The sequence below is a fragment of the Caenorhabditis elegans genome, chromosome II (assembly GCF_000002985.6).
Source record: "Caenorhabditis elegans chromosome II".
Classification (NCBI taxonomy): Eukaryota; Metazoa; Nematoda; class Chromadorea; order Rhabditida; family Rhabditidae; genus Caenorhabditis; species Caenorhabditis elegans.
Genome location: NC_003280.10, coordinates 3,467,959 through 3,490,976, shown reverse-complemented (window position 1 = coordinate 3,490,976; position 23,018 = coordinate 3,467,959). Strand labels below are relative to the sequence as shown.

The 23,018-nt window shown below is 36.7% G+C and overlaps 8 protein-coding genes across 9 annotated transcripts; 5 read left to right on the top strand and 3 right to left on the bottom strand.

The window, feature by feature from the left end:
* Nucleotides 1–825: 825 nt before the first annotated feature.
* On the bottom strand, nucleotides 826–8,569 carry smu-2 (Smu-2 suppressor of mec-8 and unc-52 protein). The gene is made up of 7 exons (NM_062158.5): nucleotides 8,448–8,569; nucleotides 8,112–8,394; nucleotides 7,794–8,030; nucleotides 6,264–6,490; nucleotides 4,024–4,365; nucleotides 2,306–2,636; nucleotides 826–1,106 (listed from the first exon to the last, which is right to left on the bottom strand). Exons 1-7 carry the CDS (start codon nucleotides 8,462–8,464, stop codon nucleotides 900–902), a joined length of 1,644 nt encoding a protein of 547 aa, NP_494559.1. The 5' UTR covers nucleotides 8,465–8,569; the 3' UTR covers nucleotides 826–899.
* Nucleotides 8,570–9,292: 723 nt separating this feature from the next.
* Nucleotides 9,293–11,786, top strand: Y49F6B.8 (BTB domain-containing protein). The gene is made up of 7 exons (NM_062157.3): nucleotides 9,293–9,348; nucleotides 10,283–10,424; nucleotides 10,476–10,874; nucleotides 10,926–11,085; nucleotides 11,129–11,290; nucleotides 11,337–11,474; nucleotides 11,622–11,786. The coding sequence occupies exons 1-7, from the start codon at nucleotides 9,333–9,335 to the stop codon at nucleotides 11,751–11,753; spliced, it is 1,149 nt and encodes a 382-aa protein (NP_494558.2). The 5' UTR covers nucleotides 9,293–9,332; the 3' UTR covers nucleotides 11,754–11,786.
* A 1,919-nt stretch (nucleotides 11,787–13,705) lies between these two features.
* Nucleotides 13,706–15,347, top strand: fbxb-104 (F-box associated domain-containing protein). Its single transcript, NM_062156.6, has 2 exons — nucleotides 13,706–13,862; nucleotides 14,385–15,347. Exons 1-2 carry the CDS (start codon nucleotides 13,789–13,791, stop codon nucleotides 15,301–15,303), a joined length of 993 nt encoding a protein of 330 aa, NP_494557.1. The 5' UTR covers nucleotides 13,706–13,788; the 3' UTR covers nucleotides 15,304–15,347.
* An 857-nt stretch (nucleotides 15,348–16,204) lies between these two features.
* On the bottom strand, nucleotides 16,205–16,933 carry sdz-32. Its single transcript, NM_001377763.2, has 2 exons — nucleotides 16,787–16,933; nucleotides 16,205–16,736 (listed from the first exon to the last, which is right to left on the bottom strand). Exons 1-2 carry the CDS (start codon nucleotides 16,921–16,923, stop codon nucleotides 16,304–16,306), a joined length of 570 nt encoding a protein of 189 aa, NP_001364706.1. The 5' UTR covers nucleotides 16,924–16,933; the 3' UTR covers nucleotides 16,205–16,303.
* Nucleotides 16,934–17,532: 599 nt separating this feature from the next.
* On the bottom strand, nucleotides 17,533–17,860 carry Y49F6B.6 (Neuropeptide-Like Protein). Of its 2 annotated transcripts, none has more exons than NM_001368578.4 (2): nucleotides 17,692–17,860; nucleotides 17,533–17,639 (listed from the first exon to the last, which is right to left on the bottom strand). In NM_001368578.4, exons 1-2 carry the CDS (start codon nucleotides 17,853–17,855, stop codon nucleotides 17,570–17,572), a joined length of 234 nt encoding a protein of 77 aa, NP_001355426.1. In that variant the 5' UTR covers nucleotides 17,856–17,860; the 3' UTR covers nucleotides 17,533–17,569. The 2 variants fall into 2 exon arrangements, with proteins under 2 accessions (NP_001355426.1, NP_001355427.1); NM_001368577.4 differs by having other exon boundaries at nucleotides 17,538–17,648.
* A 700-nt stretch (nucleotides 17,861–18,560) lies between these two features.
* Nucleotides 18,561–18,902, top strand: Y49F6B.12 (Sp185/333; the record flags this gene model as incomplete). The annotated part of the gene is made up of 1 exon (NM_001027286.3): nucleotides 18,561–18,902. The coding sequence occupies one exon, from the start codon at nucleotides 18,561–18,563 to the stop codon at nucleotides 18,900–18,902; it is 342 nt and encodes a 113-aa protein (NP_001022457.1).
* Nucleotides 18,903–19,273: 371 nt separating this feature from the next.
* Nucleotides 19,274–19,738, top strand: Y49F6B.13 (Conserved secreted protein; the record flags this gene model as incomplete). The annotated part of the gene is made up of 1 exon (NM_001027287.7): nucleotides 19,274–19,738. The coding sequence occupies one exon, from the start codon at nucleotides 19,274–19,276 to the stop codon at nucleotides 19,736–19,738; it is 465 nt and encodes a 154-aa protein (NP_001022458.2).
* A 589-nt stretch (nucleotides 19,739–20,327) lies between these two features.
* On the top strand, nucleotides 20,328–20,920 carry Y49F6B.20 (uncharacterized protein). The gene is made up of 2 exons (NM_001368576.3): nucleotides 20,328–20,540; nucleotides 20,583–20,920. The coding sequence occupies exons 1-2, from the start codon at nucleotides 20,336–20,338 to the stop codon at nucleotides 20,837–20,839; spliced, it is 462 nt and encodes a 153-aa protein (NP_001355425.1). The 5' UTR covers nucleotides 20,328–20,335; the 3' UTR covers nucleotides 20,840–20,920.
* Nucleotides 20,921–23,018: the final 2,098 nt, after the last annotated feature.

Sequence of the window (23,018 nt, the reverse complement as noted above, 5' to 3'; positions counted from 1 at the left end):
CCTATACCTATACCTATACCTATACCTATACCTATACCTATCCCTTTACCTATACCTATACCTATACCTATACCTATACCTATACCTATACCTATACCTATACCTATACCTATACCTATATCTATTCCTTTACCTATACCTATACCGATACCTATACCGATACCTATACCTATACCTATACCTATACCTATACCTATACCTATTCCTATACACCTATACCTATTCCTATACCTATACCTAAACCTATACCTATACCTATACCTATACCAAAACCTATACCTATGCCTATGCCTATGCCTTTACCTATACCTATACCTATCCCTTTACCTATACCTATACCTATCCCTTTACCTATACCTATCCCTTTACCTATACCTATACCGATACCTATACCTATACCGATACCTATACCTATACCTATACCTATACCTATACCTATACCTATTCCTATACCTATACCTATACCTATACCTATACCTATCCCTATACCTATACCTATACCTATACCGATACCTATACCGATACCTATACCTATACCTATACCTATACCTATACCTAGTCCTATACCTATACCTATACCTATACCTATACCTATACCAAAACCTATACCTATGCCTATGCCTATGCCTTTACCTATACCTATACCTATCCCTTTACCTATCCCTTTACCTATATCGGCTTATACCTAACGAGACCCATGCTTTGAGGGCGGGGCGTTTTCCGGATTTGCTGTGGAGCGCATTTGCACCGTTAAAAATTCGAAAAAAATAATTCGATTTTTATCATTTTCAGAGCAACTTTTTTAAAAAGATTTTTTTAAAAAATCACTTTTTAGAGTAAAATTTATTATTGAAACGAACGGAAAAGAAGCAAAGAATTCATAAAAATCATTAAAAAAATCAATATTTAGGCTTCTTATAATCTCCACCACCACCGGCTCCATCTCCTCCGGCCTTCCGTTTATCCATAATCTTGTTAATCTCATTGAGCTCCCGATCGAGCCGCTTCGCATCCGACACTGCCGACTGTTTCTTGTTCTTTCGGCCACCTTCTCCATTTTTGACTCCGTATTGATAGGCGGCTTTTGGCAGAGCTTCACGTCCTTCCTGGAAATTTTTAAAAATTTGAAAAAAAAAATTTCCAAAAAAATCGATTTTTTTTTTGAAAGAACGGAAAAATTTCGAATTTCCGTTTTTTTTTTTGAAAAAAAAGCAAATTTGTTTTCGATTTCCCTATTTTTCCATGAAAAATCGAATTTTCGTTGACTTTTTATTATAAAATTCGTTTCCAAACGCATTTTTTCTCCACTAAAATCTCGAAAAAATGTCATATTGCACCATATTGTTCCCACATTTTTTCTAAAAATAGAAATTAGTATCAAAATACAGAAAATCACCTGATTTAGCTCAAAATAATATGAATGTGGAAACAATATGGTGCAATATGACACTTTTTCGAGATTTTAGTGGAAAAAAATGCGTTTGGATTTTTTAATGAAAAGTCAACGAAAATTCGATTTTTCATTGAAAAAAGTCGGGAAATCTAAATTTTTCCGTTTTTTTTCAAAAAAAATTTCAATTTTTTAGAAAATTTTGGACGTTTTTCGATTTAATTCGAATTTTTTAAAGGTTTTTTCCAGAATATTCAATTTTTATCGATTTTTTCTCAAAAAAAATCAGGAAAATCTTAATTTTCCCTTTTTTTTTTAACTTTTTTCTGAAAAAAACGGAAAATCAAAAATATTTCGATATTTGGGAAAATAATTGGATTTTTTTGGAAAAATTTCGTTTGTTTCAATGTTTACTGAAAAAAAAAAACGGAAAATCGAAAAAATATATTTTTTTGAAAACTTTTGACTCTTTTTTTTCGAAAAATCGACAATATTTCCAATTTTTAGAAAATTTCGGCCGTTTTTCGGTTTTTTTTTTGATTTTTCAACTTTTTTCCGAAAAATATCGTCTTTTCGTCTTTCTCTGAGAAAATCGGAAAATTTCTTTTTTTTTCAATTTTTTTCTGAAAAAAATCGGAAAATCGAAAATTTTCTCTTTTTTCGAAAAATTTTGGACGTTTTTAAAGAAAAAAAACCTTTTTCCGATTTTCTTTGAGAAAAAAACTGGAAAATCAAAAAATTTCCGTATTATCGTTTTTTTTTTCGAAAAATGCTCCTTTTTTGAAAATTTTGAACGTTTTTTCGGAAATTTTTCAATTTTTTGGGAAAAATGTCGTTTTTTTTAAAATTTTCTCCAAAAATTCGGTCCATTTTCGTTATTTTTTAAAATATTTTTCTCCAGAAAATTGTAAGCACCATATAAGAGGCATACTCCTCCTCCGTATCAAAATCCCATCGATTAACAGCTTGATTCTTCTTAGGCCCTGCATCCATTTTCGAATAGTCGGCTTCTTCATCTGAATCCCATGCACCGCCCATCTCTACTAGGCCGCCTGGATAACATTCATCGTAGCCTGATGATTCTTCCAATTCTTTTCGCTTTTTCTCTCGTTCCTTGGCTTTTTCCTGTTCACGTTCTTTTTCACGTTCACGGCGGCGTTCTTGTTCGGCTCGTTCACGTTCACGTTGCTGCTCACGGCGGTTTTGTTCTTCCTCGCGACGAGAGTTGGCAGATTTTTCGAAATATCTGAAAAAACGGCAAATTTTTAAAATAGTTGATTTTTATTGGAATTTTTCGTATTTTTTCATGGAAAAATCGGGAATTATACGGTGTTTTTAAATTTTTTTTGAAAAAAAAATGCAAAATTGGAATTTTTTAATTTTTTTTTTCACATTTTTTTGAAAAAAAAAATAGAAAATCGGAAATTCTCGTTTTTTTGTCGATTTTTTCGGGAAAAAACTTGGAAGAATCGATAATTTTTTTTTTCAAAAAGAAAGAGAATTTACTGTTTTTTTTTTCAAATTTTTCCTCTGAAAAAAAACGAAACTATTAGATAAATTCTTTTTTTTTTCAAATTTAATTAATATTTGATTTTTTTTCATGGAAAAATCGAGAATTAATTTTTTAAGAAGAAATTGATTTTTTATTGAAAATTTTCGTATTTTTTCATGGACAAGAGGGTATTTTCTGGATTTTTCAACTTTTTTGAAAAAAAAACGAAATTTGGAAATTTGCGTTTTTTTTTATGTTTAATTTTGGAAAAATGCTAAATTTGAAAATTTACCGTTTTTTTTTTTGGTTTGGGAAAAATTTTAAAAAAAGGGAATAGATTTGAGAATTTTCTGATTTTTTTTTTCAAATTTTTTTTGAAAAAATGCAAAAATTTGGAATTTACCGTTTTTAGCGGTTTTTTAATTACATTTTTTTAGGAAAATAATTATAGAAAATTGAGATTTTAAAAAAATCTAAAAATTGCGAATTTTTTGATTTTTTTTTTCGAATTCTTCTGAAAAAATTAGAAAATCTGAAATTTTCGAAAAAAACATTTTTTTCGAATTTTTTCGCGAAAAATCTTGGAAAAATCTATAATTTCCTTTTTTTTTCGAAAAAAAGTAGAAAATCGAGAATTTTCGTTCTTTTTTTTTGAATTTTTCGCGAAAAATCTTGGAAAAATCGATTTTTTACTCGATCGAAAAAAAAGCATAAATTGGTAATTTACCTTTTTTTTCACATTTTTTTCTGAAAAAACTCGTTTTTTCCAAATTTTTACAAAAAAATGTTTTAAAAACTGGGAAAATTGGGAATTTTCGCTGTTTTTCGTTTTCGATCTCAATTTTTCCGAAAAAAACACAGAAAAAAAAGGGAATTATTGTTGCTCTTCATTTTTTTGCAAATTTTTTCCTGAAAAAAACATTTTTTTTTTTCGCTGTTTTCAGCTATTTTTGCCATTTTTTAAAACTTTATTACTAAAAAAACAAAAGTTTTCAATTTTTTCAAACATTTTTTCTGGAAAATTGGATTTTCCCCATGTTTTCCTGATTTTTTTCCGATTTTTCCGTACTTTTGCACCTAAAAAGCCTGCAAATTCAAAATTTTCGGCATTTTTCAGCGTTTTTCTCTCGGAAAAACCAACCTATCCCGATTATCACGATCTCTATCACGATCCCGATCCCTTGATCTATCCCGTGATCTATCCCGCCGACTTCCTCTTCTACCTGCGTCTCTTGAATCTCTAGACTTTCTTGATGGAACATAATCGTCAAGATCATCATAGATACTATCTCCTTTGGCTCCAGGAGCTGCTGCTGCTGCTCCTGGAGCATCTCTGGAGCCCAATTGAACTCGAAATTCCTCTTTTTTCTTCTTTTTTGGCTCGGCGCGAAGATGAGAGAGCACATGTGAGAGCTTTAAAATGATGAGATTGTTCGCTTGAATTGATTGAGCAGATTCGGCACGTGGCAAGTCGTGGAGAGACCTGGAAATTTGGAATTTGTCGAAAATTTCAGCGATTTTTAGCTTTTTTGGTGCTGAAATTTGGAAAATTCTAAAGATTTTTGATTAAAAACCGTTTTAAAAATTGCTGTTTTTACTGGAAAATTGTGAAAATTTGGAGATTTTTCCCAAATTTTCCTACAAAATCCGTGTTTTTTTTCAACTAAAAAGTGCAGATTTTACTCAAAAAACAGGGCAAAAATTGAAATTTTTGTCCAATTTTCAGCTATTTCGGAGCTGAAATTTGTAAAAATTTCGAGATTTTCGATTAAAAACCGAGAATTTTCACGGAAAATCGGTATTCTTTACTGAAAAAGTGCAAATTTTACTCAAAAAACAAGGAAAAAAAATTCAAATTTTCAGAATTTTCAACGATTTTGGTGCTGAAATTTGTAAAAATTTCGAGATTTTCGATTAAAAATCGAGAATTTTCACGGAAAATCGGTATTTTTTACTGAAAAAGTGCAGATTTTACGCAGAAATGTGATTGTCCAATTTTTTAAATTTTTTATTGATTTTTTGAGGTCTTTACTATGATTTTCCTGCAAATTTTTCGGAAAATCCATGAATTTTTCACTAAAATCCCATTAAAACGTAAATTTGAGCTTTTCCAGCATTAAAATATTATGGAAATTGCTTGAAATTGCAAAATTTGCCCTACAATTCGAAAAAATCATTTTTCCGGAATTTTTCCCTAATTTCAGTGAATTTTCAGTCAAAAAGTGCAAAAACTGACTGAAAATTTAACCTTTTTTCCAAAAATTCCGCTTTTTTAAAAAGCAATTTCCATACTATTTTGTTGCTGAAAAAGCTTTAAAAAATGTGATTTTGCAGACGTTTTTTAATTGAAAATTCATTAATTTTCTCGAAATTCCATGAAAATCATCGAAAACGCCAGAAAAATAAGTTTTCATCAAATTTTTGGGAAAATTCTTCAATTTTTAGCAATTTCCATACTATTTGAATGCTGGAATAGCTTAAAACTGCAATTTTCAGAGGGTTTTCTATAATTAAAAAATTCATGGATTTTTCAAATTTGCTATGAAAATCGTTGAAAACGCCTGAAAAATGGGTTTTTTTTTTGCTAATTTCTGGGAAAATTCTGTAATTTTTGGCAATTTCCACTCTGGAAAAGCTCGGAATGTGGTTTTTTGGCACATAAAATAGCGAAAAATCTGTTTTTTTTTTTGGCTGAAATCTTCAGTTTTGAGGCTTAAAATATCGATTTTCAGGCTTTTCCTCCAAAAATTCGGATATTTATGTTTTTTTTTTTTAATTTTAGATAGAATCTGCAGTTTTGAGGCTTAAAATCTCGTTTTTCACGACTTTTCCTTAAATTTTCGAATAAAATCGGTAATTTTTACTATTTATAGGCCTGAAACGATGTTTTTAGAGGTTTTCCGATTGAAAATTTACTGGGTTTTTTCAAAATTTCTACGGAAACTCTAGAAAACACTGGAAAATTGGATTATTCAGCAAATTTGTGTGAATGTTCCGTAATTTTTGGCAATTTCCACCCCATGGAAAAGCTCAAAATAGCAAAAAATCAGCTTTTTTCACAATTTTGGCTGAAATCTGCAGTTTTTAGGCTTAAAACCTTGATTTTAGATTTTTTTTTTTTTCAAAATTTCAGGTAAAATCAGCAATTTTCACTGTTTATTCATGGATTTTTCTAATTTTCCATGAAAATAATAGAGAATGCCGGAAAAGTAGATTTTTCTTCAACTTTCTGGCAAAATCTGCAAATTTCAGCGTTTTTTTAAAGAATTACGGGCGCGAATTATGTAATTTCAACGAATTCCACAGCTCAAAATCTCTCGATTTTCAGGCTTTTTCTTCAAAAATCTCGTGTAAAAGCTCCAAATTTTCGAGCTTCAGCACCTCAACAACGTCGTCGGAATGTCAGTTTCCTCATCTTCCAGCTCTACAACATAAGCCATTCGTCCTTTTGCGAAAAGTTGATTGTGAAGGGGTACTTCATTTTTAAACAGAACTCGATGCAAACTTCTGACCATTCGATTTTCAGAATGAGATTGAGCAAGTTCTTGAGCCAGCAAACTGGCTTCTGATGGTTTTGACGATGATGATGATGACGTCACTTTTTCGTCCTGAAAAATTGAAAAAATTTTGGGTGAAAAAAATTCAAAAATTCTCAAAAAAAATTCAAAAACTCGCAAAATATTCAATTTTTTTTAAACATTTAAATTCGAAAATTTCCAAATTTTCAGAGGTTTTCAATGGAAAATTTACAAAATTTTCCAATTTTTTCATGAAAATCATTGAAAAAACGGAAAAAATTGAGTTTTTTCTTCAAATTTCTGGAAAAATTCTGCAATTTTAGCATTTTCCATACTATTTTGACGTCGGAAAAGCAAAAAAAATATAATTTTTAGAGGTTTTCAATAGGAAATTGATGAATTTTTCCAATTTTTTAGTGAAAATCATCGAAAAAAATCGGAAAAATTGAGTTTTTATTAAAAGTTTACGAAATTTATGAGAATTTTTGAATAAAAAAATTGAAATTTTAATTCTAAATTTTAAAGAAAGTTGATTTTTTTTTATTCAAAAAAAAAAATTATTAAAAAATCAACTTTCTTTAAAATTTAGAATTAAAATTTCAATTTTTTTCAAATTTAAAAATTTTTTATTCAAAAATTCTCATAAATTTCCTAAACTTTGAAGAAAAACTCAATTTTCCAGGGTTTTTCAATGGTTTTCATTGAAAAATTGGAAAAATCCATGAATTTTCCATTGAAATCCTCTGAAAATCACATTTTTAGGCTTTTTCAGTACTAAAATAGTATGGAAATTGCTAAAATTGCAGTTTTTAGCTAGAACTTTGAATAGGAAATCAATTTTTTCAAATTTTTCAATGATTTTCGTGGAAAAATTTGAAAAATCCATGAATTTTCCATTAAAAACCTCTAAAAATCATATTTTTAAGCTTTTTCGGCGTCAAAATAGTATGGAAATTGCTAAAATTGCAGAATTTTTGCAGAAATTTGAAAAAAACTCAATTTTTCGGTTTTTTTTTAGTAAAAAAATATCGAAAAAAAGGTGAAAATTAGCTAAAACTTACCGTTTTTGTCGTTTTCAGCTGGATTTTCAGTCGGTTTTTACACTTTTTCACCCGAAAATCGCTTAAAAATCGATTTTCGGCCGCTGTGGCACGGAGAAAACGACAAAATTGGCATTTTTAGTCAAATTTTGCCATTTTTGTGGAATTTTTTGTAAAAAAAAATATAAAAAATGCTTTTTTTTTGGCAAATTTTGCAGTTTTTAACAATTTGACAAGGAAATTCGTCTATAAAGGCATTTCTCAGCTCAAAAAATCAAATTTTATCCGATAAAATCCATTTTTCCGGCTTTTTTCGCTCAAAATATCGATTTTTCAGCCGTTCAACTCCTTACAAATGCCGTATCAATATCATCATCGTCATCATCATCACTTTTGTCAATTTCACTTCGAACTTTGTTCAAAAGCGAATAATCGAGACCTTTGACCAAGTGAGTGTGCTCCAAATCTCCTCCAAGATATTTCGATTCTAAAATCGCCTGTTTTCGCAAATCTGCCTGATCCTGAGCCGAACGGGCGTCTCCTGGAACTGCACGATATGCCGCCGTGAGTTTTGATGGATCTTCTTTTTCCTAAAAAATCGATTTTTCAGGTTTTTTAATGGAATTTAATGAAATTTGGCAAAAATTATATGATATTTTAATTCTACTAACATCGCCTTGCTTGCGTCTCTCCGCTGCACGATCTCTATAGTTTTTCAGAATATTTTTGAGCGCGGCCTCATCCTCGTCCGCCTCGGTTTTCTCTTTTTTCGCCTTCCCGTGAGCGGCCGCCTGTGGTTTTTTGAATTTAGCCGGTTTCAGATGTTTGTGCTTGAAGCTTGCAGGCTTATCGTCGCCGGTTTTCGGGTCGGCCGGTTTTGCAAAGGCCGAGACTGCTGGACGATCACTCCGAGCTGAAGTCAGGAGCTTTCGAAAATCGGCGTTTCGCAGGTTTCTGGAAGGTTTGGGTTATGGAAAATAGCTATAAAAAATAATAAAATCACTTACGTTGGATTATCAGCCATTTTTCCACTTTTTAATGGACAATTTCGGCTGGAAAATCAGGAAAATCGTTCGAATATGCGAAAATGCAATTAAATATAAAAATCCGCAACAGAGCGCACTTGCACCACATGGCCGACGGGGGTTCTTAGGCCGCGGCCACGGATATTTTTCACATTTAAATGCACATTTTTCGGGCACCCTTTTCTCACCGTTGTGGCAAAGTTTCTTTCAGAAATTTAAATAAAAGGATTGAGAAATATGTGTACTTTCTAAAAATATCAATTTTCAAGACAATACTTCTAAGCAACGATGAGAAAAAGCCGATGAAATTAAGAATTATTTCATTATGCGTTCTAGAAAAGAAGTCAAAATGATCCAAAAGTCATAGCTTTTTTGATGTAATTAGGCTTAGGCTGAGGCCTAGGCTTAGGTCTAGGCACCTTCGGCGCGGCCCCCGACTTCTGGGGCTGAAAATTAATTTTTTATGAAACTACCGTAACCCTACAGTATTCCTACCGTACCACTATTGTACCACTACAGTACCCCGACTATATCCCTACACTGACCCCAACTCACTATCCCTCCAGAAGCCAAAACTTCACAGACTACAAAGACTACAGAGACTACAAACTATGGACACACAGAATAAGCGCTTTATATATAGTAAATGATGATTATTTCCAATGTCTGTGAACCCTTTTCGTCAAAAGTAAAACCGATAGAAAATTAAAATTTTTTTTTTTTAAAACGTGAAATATCTAGAGTTTAAATTTTCATTTTAAAAGAGCTCCACGTGGAAATTGAAAAGCAGAAATAGGAAAAGGAAAAAATGGCGGAAAAAAAATTCATTTCCTACTATTTGCACTACAATTGCACAAAATTAAGCAGATGCATAGAGTAAAAGGTGAGTTAGGGGGAGTTTTCCTCCGGAATTCTTTCAGGAAGCCTTGCTACTAAACGCAAACCAGAGCTTTGCGCAACCGGCAACCAAGTTGCCGTTTGCCGAAAAGTTGCCGAAGTTCCAGCCAGCAAAAGTTGCCGGTTGCCAAAGTTTTTAGGGTTCGGCAATTTCGGCAATTGCCGGTTTCCGCACAGCCCTGGTGCAAACCCAAGTTTACACTTCATATTTGGATTGGTTTGCCCCAATTTTTTAATTTCTGGCAAAAAGCAAAGTTCTGTCTTTTATTGGAATTTATCTTTTGTGTAAAACGCCGACTAAGAATCAAAAAATGGGCAAGCAATTTGCCGATTTGCCGGAAATTTCCAATTCCGGCAATTTGCCGGTTTGCCGTTTTGCCGGAAATTTTAATTTACGGCAAATTGCCGACTTGCCGATTTGCCGAATACCAGATTTGCCGGAAATGTTTAGAGGGATTTTTTATAAGACGGAAGCACTTAAAACTGTCTATTATTGAATTTTTCCCGTTTTTTCTACATATTTTCATAGAACTTCTCAAAATAGATATAGAAAAATTCATATGATGCGTTTAATTTTGCCATTTGAAATTGAAATTCCAAAAAATAAGTGCAAAACCACAATTTGCCGAAAATTTTCGGCAAATTACCGATTTGCAAATTTACCGAAGTTCGGCAAATCGGCAATTTGCCGGTTTGCCGGTTTGCCGGAAATTTTAAATTCCGGCAAATTGCCGATATGCCGATTTGCTGGAAATTTCCAATTCCGGCAATTTGTCGATTTGCCGATTTGCCGGAAAAAATCGTTTGCCGCTCACCCCTAGGCAATATCATTTTATTTATTCTCTTTTAATACAGCTGAAATATTTCAATTTTTGAAATCCAAGAAGACTATGAAATCTTCAAAAAAATCAATATTCCAGAGTATCAACTCGCAGACAATATAGTCACCTTCAACCATCATCACAGTTTTAAAATTCCTCCAAAAAATGCTCGACCAACTGATGTGTCTATTATTTTCCAAGAGCAATTTGCCACGGTTTTTGAGGGAAACATGCTAAAATGGTGAGTGATTTTTTCGAAGTTGGAAGGTAAAATATATAAAATTTTATTTAGGGTTCTTCAACTCAATCGGTATCCGCTTGATTCCCCATGGAAACTCAAATTGGTGCAAAGGGCAATTCGTGATAAATATCCACCACCCCAAAAAATACAATTCACATTGAATGTGATGGAAAAAGATGGAAGTGTTGAGAACAGCCTCAAATATGTACTCGATGGACAAATAAATGAAGGAAGAGTCGCAATGGAATCAAAGACCTTTCGAACTGATCCACACGGAAAAGATCTCTCAGAGTTGATGGTCTCCGCAGAGAAGAATGAACAAGAACTTGAATTGGAAACTCAGTGGGTGTACGATCGAGACGATTTCGCGGATTTGAAGTACTTGTTGGAAGAAGGAGCACCAATTGAAACAGAAACTTCTGAAAGCAACTTCGATGCAATTACTGCAAAGTCAGTTTTTGATTTGCAGCACTTCTTTGAATTCAAAAAGTTTTTTTTTAGATTCCCAAAAAATCTGAAACTCATCACATCTGATGGAACTCAATTCGTGATGACTAACAGTGAGATGGTCTGTCTGGCTTCTGGGTACTTCCGTGCATTTTTGACGGAGCACACCACAGAGCTCACCGTTGAATGCTCCGATGTGGAGGCTATTAACATCGTAGGTTGACGTTTTCTGAATATTTGGGACCGTTTAATTTCAGTGTCTCGTATACATGGTCACCAGACATTACAAAAAGCCTGCCCAGCTCACACCAAGATTGGCTTCTGAGATATCATCTTTGGCTGAGCATTGGTTCACCAATCCTGATTCGGAAAAGCTGAGAAGCTCGCTCGAAAAACATCTTTGTCTGGAGCTGCAGACGGTAAAAGTTGTGTGTTTGCTTTAATCAAATACCGTAATATTTTCAGAACTATGAGGACCTTCCATATGTCTGCAATTTGATGATCATCGCTGAGGACGCCAAGTTTCGAAACGTTGAAACGTGCTGCATTGCCACTATCGTGTCTTACCATGCACACGATTTCATTCGAACTATGATTCATACGGTTAGTTGCTTAGTTCAAATCAGCACTTGACATCTACCGGGTTCCACAACTTAGTTGAATTACGTCAAAAACGGAACCCAGTAGATGTCCGACGCTACGATAAAAATTTGAATTTGCTTTTAGTACTAAAACTTGATAAAATTCCAGAGACACCCACTCAGCTTGCGTTTGTCTACTCCTGGAGCAAATCATCCTGACTCACTGGCCGAACAAGTGACGGATGCTTATTATCAGTCGTTGAAGGCGAAGTCGTGTATCAACGCCATTTCGGATGATTAGCTCTTTACTTGTTCAATAAAGCATTTTATTAGACTTTTTTGTTGAAAATTTAAACTAGTTTTCGGACGGACAGAACTTCGGAAAGAAAATGGCAAAAAGAATTGTCTGAATATGTTTTCAGTTACTGATCCAGTGTGAAGTGTTGATGCCAGCGTTGACGAATTCTGAAAAAATGACAATTTTGTATGACCCGTGATATGTCGGCTGCTAGTAGATTGTTTTGAATATTCAGCTTCAATTCGAGTTATTTGTGCCAAACAAAATGTCTAATTGTAAGTAGAGATCAATACAATCTTGTGAGCAGTTCAGAAAAAGCAGAATTGTGCAAAAAGGTTTGTAAAAACTCTTTTCAGATCAGTCCGAGTAATTGGGATGATTCGCGTGGTGTCAAGCTGTTTCATCACAGTTTGATCTACAAAAAATGCGGGAAAATGTTTCCAGAAAAATTGTGACGTCAGCACACAAAAATCGAAAGAGATGTCTGCGTCTCAATCCCCACATTTTTTGAAGATCAAACCGAAATGAGACTTTCTGAGTACGCATGCAAAAGGCAACTTTCAGGCACTATTTGAGGACTTTTTCAAGCTGCTCAACAAACATTAATGTTATTTTCAGATAGAACACCCTGTTTTCTGCATTTCTATGAAAGTTTTAGATCAAAAAAGTTGGATTATCATGTTGAAATGAGCCAGTTTTTTGGTAAGGTAGGAGTACTGTATGATTACGGTAGTTTCAGAAAAATTAGTTTTCAGCCCCAGAAGTCGGGGCCGCGCTGAAGGTGCAGTCCACGGCTGGTTATTTTATAATCTAGTTTTATGCCCAAGAACAGACGTGCCTTCCTACTGGACAGTTTATTTGACCTCCTATGTATTCCGGCTGTTCTAGATTACGAGCCTACTTGCAGTAAGACCATCGAGAGACCAGGTGTGCCGTGCCTCACACAGTCTTGTGTGCTCTTTTCACAGGTCAATCGAATCTTCGCATAAGCAGTCACAATAGAGATTCTGTATCATTTAATTTTGAAAACAAAGATGTAATTGAGATAACTGAAGGCATGTATACACGTAGGGAAAGAAAGCTGCGTTGGAAATGGAAGAAGCTTGAACTGATGGAATGGGTAAATATTATTTTGGAGATCACCACTAAAAAGCAATCCTCGGATGAAATTGATATGCTGAACCAACTGAAACGGCAAATAAAGAACAACTATGGAGGTCGTTTCTCTTACAATATATTGCTAGGAAAAAAATTTCGGGAGGATGCTGATTTATTGTTGAATAAAGAACAGTTATGCTTATTTGGGATTTCTTCAAGTGCCAGATCGGTATATCTAATGAATTTCTACGCAATTTCTATATCAAATGGAGAATTGATATCGTTAGATGATTTATTTTTTTTGAATATTCCAACAATTTCTGTGAGTAACTCAAAAATAACCGACAAGGATTTGAATATTTTTCTAAAAAGATGGATTAACGGATCCGAAATGCCACTCGAATATTTGGAATTGTATTATAGAGCTCCTGCAAAAACATTCAACGAAGAAATCATTTTTAAAGGGATAAAATATGGAATCGTCCGCAAAGATGTTATTACATTGGCCTTTCCCGGAGACTCATGGGAGTCTTTTTTCGGCGGATACTCGATTCAGAAAAAACATGGAACTTATGCTACGATGCATTTTGAAACTCTCAGTTATGGCAGCTATCTCAAATTTGTTGTAGATCCTTGGATGATACAGTGTAGATTGGATGAGGATGGTGAATTCATTGATATTATCCTTTGAATTTTGAAATTTTTGTTGAAAGTTTGTCAAAATAAAATACTTATTATTATTATGTTTATGAAGTTGTTCCTCTGTATGAACCACTATGGCCTACCTTCCTACAAGACCGCTGACCTTGTACTCCAGCTGTCATAGATATTAGCACCCTTTGTAAAAATCAATTGAGCAGATGTCCTTTCTCGTGCAAATATCGATCTGAAAAATTCACTGACGCACAACTCATTTTATGGTGTTATCCATTATTATCTAATGTTGTTCACGTTTTTTCGTCGTCTCAAAAACTATATTCTCAATGTAATTCAATCATGTTTTCCTACCGACAGGTGAGTTTTTTGTTTTCAATATGAACAAAAGAACAAAAATATGAACAAATATAAATAAGATTTGAGATTGTCAAAATAATAAAACTCTGTCCCAAAAACAGTTACAGCAGCGGACGACCGACGGGCCTGTTTTTGACTAGAATTGCTAAGTGACCCATACATTTGAAACTACGTTTTTTCATTAAACAAAGCCTCATCCGATTTTATTTTTACAATATACTTTTTTCTAAGCCGGTCTATGGCGCTTGTAAGCTTTCCAAAGCCTAATTCGATGCCTAAGCCAAAGCCTAAGCCTAAGTCTGAGCTTAAGCCTAAGTCTACGCCTAAGTCTGTGTCTATCCTAAGCCTAGGCCTAGTTCTAAGTCTTGACCTAAGCTTAAGCCTAAGCCTTAGCCTAAGCCTTGACCTGATTATAAACCTAAGCCTGAGCTTAAGCCTAAGCCTAAGTCTGAGCTTAAGTCTAAGTCTGTGTCTATCCTAAGCCTAGGCCTAAGCCTAAGTTCTAAAAAGTTTTTCTTCCAGAATCGCCGAGTACATGTGCTCCGAAGTCACCACACCGCTGAAAATGCCGAAAAACTGTCAAGTGGAAAACGTCCAACTGCAGGCCTCACGTGAGCTCTTCTACTTTGTGATCTTCTTCACAACTCGGCCATACATCGTGATAGCCTTTGACATGGATCGCATCGCGTTACAATCCCGCCCCGTAAACCTGCACGACTTGAAGGATGCGCTAACCTACCAAACTATCGATGGAAATACGAAAAGTGAATTGACGCCTATGAAAGGAGTCGGGCTGAGACATTGGGTAGATCACCTGATGAGAGTTTTGGACTACCCGAAAATCGATATAGTGAAGATAGAGGATGATGGATTTGAAACGGCAGATGGAGTTATTTTGATGGATGTGTTAGAAGGAGTAAAAGTAGAAGCCTACGAGAGTTGTATTAAATCTGAAAAGTGTATTGAGCAAGTTCAAAGTAACTTTTGCTGCTCTCAGATTCTGGAAATAAAATCTGAAATACCGAAGACAAGAACAATTCAACAATTGCTCAGCAGCAATTTCGATGAGCTCACCTATTTCCAAATGACTCCTCAATCAGGCCTCACACTGAATGATATATTACTCCTTAACAGTAAAAGTGTAAAGTTACAGTCTTCTATATTAAGCATGAAAGAGTGGAATCTAGTGATAAAGCATTTGATCAATGGAGGATGTCCTATACTTCAATCAGTAACTATTGTCAATTCTCCGAGAAGATTGGATATAAAAGTTTTGATGAAAGGAGTGAACTATGTGGAGTGTTATGATAAAAGTGAAGAAGTGATAGTGGATAGTGAAGCTGTTCGGGTTAAGAATTTGTATCAAATTGTGGATGAGAAGATCGATATAAAGCTCGAAACGTGGAAGAGATATAATTGGTTCACTATCACAGTTTATTGATTTTTAAAAAAGGATATTGATTTAATAAATTCAGTTGAATTGAAGAAACATTTTTGTTCATATTGTAAAGGCTTTTCAATAACAGTATGAAACATTATGGAGCATTTCGGAACATTTTTGAAAATTTTAAATTTTGGGAATTACTGGAAAATTTCGTGATATTTTGAAACATTATGGAACATTATGGAACATCATGAAGCGTTTAGAAATAATTTGGAAATTTTTGAAAACTTGAGGAAATGTTTTGAACATAATGGAGCATCGTGAAACATTTCGGAATATTCAGAAAAATTTTGGAAAATATTGGTAAATTTTGGAAATTATTGGATAATTTTGAACCATTATGGAGCATTTCGGAACATTTCTGAAAGTTTTGAAAACTTAAGGAAATTTTTAATACATTATGGAACATCATGAAGCATTTCAAAACATTTCTGAAAATTTTGAAAATGTTAGACAATTTTTTGAATATTTTGAAACATTTTGGAACATTCCTGAAAGTTTTGGAAACTTTAGGAAATTTTATGAGCATTTTGGAAAATTTCGGAAATTTCTATGACATTTTGAAGCATTATGGAGCAATTCAAAACATTTCTGAAAATTTTGGAAACGTTAGGAAATTTTTTCAACATTTTGAAACATTTTTAAATATTTCAGAAAATTTTGAAGGAGCAGACACAAGAGCTCAAAGGTATCTGATAAACTCAGGGAAGGCTTATTGAAGCTCCTGTACCTTTAAATCTGAAAAATATATTTAAAAAGCTTCAAATTGCAAAACGTTAATTAATGTACACTTCACATTCTGTTAGTTGAAAAAATTTTAATTGACTAAGCGGCTAATAAGTTATAAGTTATCACTGTTTGAAATTTGCTATTATTTATTTTCAAACCGAATTTTCCAAAAGTTATTTATTTATGTACATATTTTTCATTATTATGCTTAGTTAAACAAGTTTGTAAGCTGAAAATACCAACAGAATTAACAACAACAAAAAACAAATTAACAACGTGGGTCCACAAGTTTCCAGGTGATCTTCGACAGCGTAAAATCGTCCAAATCCTCCAGATTCTCCAACAATACACCTTCCTGATTCGACACATTAAATTTATTGAAAACCCCCATCGAAGCCAAAAGCTTCACTGATTCCTGATCCTTGATCCACAGCTTCTTCACAATGGTCCCTTTCCGGGTTAGGTAGAATTTTAGAATTCTTCGCATTGATTCTTCCTTTGGGATCTTTAAATCCAACTCCTTCCGAAGTCCACCTCCAAATCGAAGAGTCACCTTGCCCTTTCCGCCAAAGCTCCAAGAGCAACCGAAAAAGTCCAGCTCGATGAGATTTTTGCCCACTGAGCAGGTCTCCAGCTGGTATGGGGTTGTGGAGTCCAGCCGTTTTAAGTTGGAGCAGTTGGAGCAGAGCTGTAGATGTTGTCTGGAAAAATACAAGGTTAAAATGCTAGAAAATGAAATTAAGTGACTAACCTGATCCTGATTGGCAAAAACTTCAATACTTCTTTTTTCGCCAAGTCCGTCGTCAATTCGACCGCGGTCTTCTCAATTTTTTCGGAGCTCTTGGAAAAGTTTGGGAGGAAGAATTCAACGGATGTTGGGAGAATCATTTTGGTCCAGAAAGGTTGTAGAATCAGTCATTATCATCGGGTGTATTGGACTGCTACGAGCATAGGTAAAAGGGCGGAGCTTCCCAGGTAGGAGGCAATGATAGGGGTGGTCACTGAACACTGGTCAGACAATAAAAAATTGTAGAATTGCCAAAGGTGGTAGATCATTCCACAAAACTAACACCAACAGACAAATGAGGTAGAATGTATAAAAACGCTCTGACAGACTAAAGGAAAAATCCAAAACCTGTTACGTAAAATTTCGGCGGCCAATATCTCAGCTTGAATAGATTATTCAAAAAATTTGTTCAACTACAAAATTATAGAAAAATCAATAATGAACATTTTGTCAGTTAATAATTTTTTGATGAAAGTAAAAACAACCAAGATACGAGGCATCAAAGCTTCGGACCAATAAGCGAGCTTGGACACGCCCTTCGCAAGTCGCTGATTGGTCAAGGTTCACGCTGTCGTTTTGCACGTCTTCAGGCGTTCATGCCTTCTTAATACCTACTTGTATATTTTAAGAATACACACCTTCCTTAGAGAATTTCAGAACTTTCTAGTTTTTTTCACAAAATTTTATTCAACGTCCAAGTGCATAGTAATGAATAGATAAATTATTTATTTCTTAAAAAAGTTAAACTCAAAAATCCAAAGTTCGAATTCTTTCTCTTCCGTGCCTTCCATGACGGCGACGGCCCTGCGCCCAATTCCTTAAGAAACTAAGATATTTTTGAGATTCAAACACTGTTCAAGTTCACTCACATTTCATCTGAATCCACATCCTCGAAGGGTCTTTCCTGGGTCCAAACATCTCCATGAACTTCGTCAGAAGCTGGGTTTCTGTGAAACTTATGGAACCAACGCTGGCCATGGCTGGCGGCCATGGCAGTTACAGCAAGTAGAATGAACATGGAGAGCCAGTTCATCTTGGAGATGCGGCACTGGAAATTCAGGGATGGAAGCAGAGTTTTATGAAGGTGGGAAGGCTAATCGAATTAGGGAAGGGGAAATTTTGATGGGAAATTTTAGAAAAATGAATAAAAGCAAGCTCGAATAGCTAGAAGGAAGGGAAATTCAAGGACAAATCAAAATGGAAGTCAACATCGATTTGGAAAAAATACATTTTCAATTTTCAGATTCTGTACTTTCCTGAGCTGTTCAGCTGCCATCTTGACACTACTCCTGAGACGACTAGTCGAGGAGTCAGGCCATTTTCCGTACCTGAAGTCTAATACCTGAAACAAGGTTGCCAGGTATTACCTAGCAGGTGGACCCGATTTGTTTTAACAACGATGTCTGTTTCTCTATTAAACTCGGAAGTCATTGGTGAAAATGTCAAAACAGTGGGGGGGGGGGCCTGGCTTCATAACCGGTTCCCGATCAGGGAAGTTTAAGGTTCTATGTTCAAGTGACGTTACTCCTGATCTGGAAAGTAGTCTTGTAAGTTCAGCGTGTATAATATATCCAGTTCTGACGTCATTTTCCCTGCAACCCTCTCTGTTGTTTTGATGCTTTGAACTGTAAATCCCCGGTTCAAATAAGGCACAGACACCGTTGTTAATCCTGATCGATGTCGAACCTATTGGTATAAATACCCAGGCCTGCATCACCAAGGCTATCAACTTTCAATCATGTCATCCTTCTTCTGTGCACTTTTGGCTATACTCGTTATTTCTGGCGCACTAAGTGCTGAGACTGATATGGTTCAACAAGGAAAAATGGGAGGTCAAGATGGAATGCACCGGGAAGGTATGGATGGAGGACAAGGAATGCCTAGAAGCCAGGAAGGCCAGATGGGTGAGAGTGGACGAGGAATGCCGACTGGTCAGGAAGGACAAGCTGGAATGGGTAAGAATAATGGGATGAGCGGAATGAATGGAATGAATTCAAATGGTCAAGGAATGCCGGAAGAGAAGGAAAATGGGAAATCAGGAATGGAACGTGGTAATGGTATGCAGCAGGCGGAAATCTAATAATTTCTGTGAAATATAATAATAAATTTTTGACATAAAAATAATATAGCATTAACTTCTATAGAGTTCGGTGTTCTATATATTTCAATAGGCGAACGATTGTAAAACCAACTTATGTCAGATCAATTTAGTGACACTAAAGCCAATGCAAAACAGCCACAGGTCACCGTTCCAGCAGTAACAACTTGCAGAATAATTTCCCAAAGCTCAATATTTTTTCTCACAGATTTTCCCTCCTTCTCGCTTGAAATTCTTCACCATAATCTCTGATTTCTCACCTGTTCTCCTGCCCATAAACCACGGGAATCCCTAATTCGATTTGCTCACACCTATAAAACCCTGGCTCCCTCTTCCAGTATTCCCATTTCGAGATGCGACTTCCCGTTCTCCTTCTCGCCTTTATTGGGGTTTCAGTCGCCGACGTTCCATCAAGCCAAGATGCCGAGAAGATCAAAGCGTACGAAATTGGCACACAATTTTTTTCGGAGTTGAATAATGCAATCTTGTCTGGAGACCCTTTCAGAGTTGTCAAATTCATTACACATCCCAACATCGACGTCATAAAGTTTATGAGGAGTCTCAAAGGCTGGGCGGCGGAATTTCGTGATGGATATTTTGTGAATGGAAATTGTAACGAAGTTTCATTATCAGTGATTTTCAAAGTACCCGGCCGTGATTATCCTTTCCTAAACGGAACATTTGTGCTGGAACATGGAGTTGAAAAACATCCAATAACTGACAACTGGACCCTGAAGAGCATGACGTGGCTTACGGGGATTAACATTTCTAAAAACCGTTCAAGGCATAACTTCGCACCTCCAAATGTTATGGGATAACTGACGTGTTTTTTGGTTTTGCAAATAATAAACAATAGCTTAATAAAGTATTCCTTGAACATGACCAGAAGCTTTTCAGAAATCGGGACACAGAAAGTTTATGAATGTTCCAAGCCAGTATATGTATGTATACTGTATATGGACTGTATATGTATATGTATATGTATATGTATATGTATATGTATATGTATATGTATATAAAAAATTCCAGCAGCTGACATCCGGCGGGACTGTATTTTTTCCACATGTTTCTCGACATTTTACAACTTGCTGTTCTGTCACAAATTGACCAGAAAAAATTAAAATGTTTCCTACAATGCTGATTCCGAATAAAAGATCAGTTTTTAACTGAAAACAGTGTAGTTTTTTGAATACTTCTATAATTTTAGGGGGTCCTTATTACTGTGTACTTACCATACTTTCAAATTTTTCAAAAACATTTTTTGAACATTTCATTTCCTCCCACAATTTTTCTCCTTCTTCAAAATTCCTTTCATAATCTCTGATTTCCCACCTGCTGAAACCACGGGAATCCCTAATTCAATTTGATCACACCTATAAAACCCTGGCCCCCTCTTTCAGATTTCCCATTTCGAGATGCATCTTCCTGTTCTCCTTCTCGCCTTTATTGGATTTTCAGTCGCCTATGATCCATCAAGTTCTGAGCATGAACGTTTCCGCCGACAAACTTCCGAGGAGATGGATGCAATCGAAATTGGAGTAACATTCTTTTTGAAGCTTCGTAGTGCAATCAAGTCTGGAGACGTTTTTAGAGTTCTTAAATTCATTTCTCCCCAGAATGGTTTGTTCAAGTTCTGTTATGAAACAATTTTGTGAGCTTCAGGTAACAGCAACATCGACGCCAGCAAGCTCATCCAGCAGCTCACAGGCTTCAGCCCAGGATTCCGTGAAGGGCATTTTGTGAATGGAAATCGCAACGAAGTTTCATTGTCATTGATTTTTAGACCAACAAGAGTTGAATATCCCATCAAAACAGGAATTTTTGTCCTGGAACATGGAGTGGAAACCCATCCGATTACTGGAAACTGGACCATGAAGAGCATGACGGAGCTTGCAACCATTTACGGTTCTAAAAACTAAACAAGGCATGACTTTGCGCTTCCAAATGTTATGGGATAACTGATGTTTTTTTTGGTTTTGTGATTAATAAACAATAGCATTCATAAAGTCTAACTTGAACATGACAAGACGCTTTTCAGAAATTTTGCCTTGAGCACATTAAGCACCTCGAGCATTTCGAGCACCTTGAGCACCCACGGAATTCTGGCTTCCCTCATAAATCGAAATGGCAGAGTTTGCCGAACTAGGCCATTTTGGGTCGGAGAGATTTTGTATAGAGATACGGCGCGTTGCGTGCCGCGTCGCGGCTCGTTTTTAGTTGTAAAACTGATGTATTTGTCCGTGTGGAATACACGACACTTTTCCACGCGTTGTCCGGCAGGCGATTGTAAATGGAGCGCGAAAATTCAATGAGGAAGGCCAGAACCCCGTGAGCACCTTGATCACCTTGAGCACCGTGAGCACCTCGAACACTTTGAGAACTTTGAGCACCTTGAGCAACTTGGGCACCTTGAGCATCTTGAGCACCTTGAGCATTTTGAGAACTTCAAGCACCTTGAGCATATTGAGCACCTCTAGCACCTAGAGCAATTGAGCACCTTGGGCAGCTTGAGCACCTCGAGCACCTTGAGCACCTCGAGCACCTTGAGCACCTCGAGCACCTTGAGCACATTGAGCACTTCGAACACCTAAAGCACCTCGATCATCTTGAGAACCTTGAGCACCTTGAGCACCTTGAGCACCTAGAGCACCTTGAGCAATTGAGCGCCTTGGGCAGCTCGAGCACCTTGAGCACCTCGAGCACTTCGAGCACTTCAAGCACCTTGAGCAACTTGAGCACCTCGAGCACTTTGAGCACATTCAGCACCTTGAGCACCGTGAGCACCTCGAGCACCTTGAGCACATTGAGCACCTTGGGCAGCTTGAGCACTTCGAGCACCTTGAGCACCTCGAGCACCTTGAGCACCTCGAGCACCTTGAGCACCTCGAGCACCTTGAGCACCTCGAGCACCTTGAGCACCTCAAGCACCTTGAGCACCTCGAGCACCTTGAGCACATTGAGCACTTCGATCATCTTGAGAACCTTGAGCACCTTGAGCACCTCGAGCACCTTGAGCACATTGAGCACCTTGGGCAGCTTGAGCACCTCGAGCACCTTGAGCACCTCGAGCACCTTGAGCACCTCGAGCACCTTGAGCACATTGAGCACTTCGAACACCTAAAGCACCTCGATCATCTTGAGAACCTTGAGCACCTTGAGCACCTTGAGCACCTAGAGCATCTTGAGCAATTGAGCGCCTTGGGCAGCTCGAGCACCTTGAGCACCTCGAGCACTTCGAGCACTTTGAGCACATTCAGCACCTTGAGCACCGTGAGCACCTTGAGCACCTCGAGCACTTCGAGCACCTTGAGCAACTTGAGCACCTCGAGCACTTTGAGCACATTGAGCACATTCAGCACCTTGAGCAGCTCGAGCACCTTGAGCACCTCGAGCACCTTGAGCACATTGAGCACTTCGAGCACTTTGAGCACATTCAGCACCTTGAGCAGCTCGAGCACCTTGAGCACCTCGAGCACTTCGAGCACCTTGAGCAACTTGAGCACCTCGAGCACTTTGAGCACATTCAGCACCTTGAGCACCTCGAGCACTTCGAGCACTTTGAGCACATTCAGCACCTTGAGCACCGTGAGCACCTTGAGCACCTCGAGCACTTCGAGCACCTTGAGCAACTTGAGCACCTCGAGCACTTTGAGCACATTCAGCACCTTGAGCACCTCGAGCACTTCGAGCACTTTGAGCACATTCAGCACCTTGAGCACCGTGAGCACCTTGAGCACCTCGAGCACTTCGAGCACCTTGAGCAACTTGAGCAGCTCGAGCACCTTGAGCACCTCGAGCACTTCGAGCACATTGAGCACCTTGGGCAGCTTGAGCACCTCGAGCACCTTGAGCACATTGAGCACTTCGAGCACTTTGAGCACATTCAGCACCTTGAGCACCGTGAGCACCTTGAGCACCTCGAGCACTTCGAGCACCTTGAGCAACTTGAGCACCTCGAGCACTTTGAGCACATTCAGCACCTTGAGCAGCTCGAGCACTTCGAGCACTTTGAGCACATTCAGCACCTTGAGCAGCTCGAGCACCTTGAGCACCTCGAGCACTTCGAGCACTTTGAGCACATTCAGCACCTTGAGCACC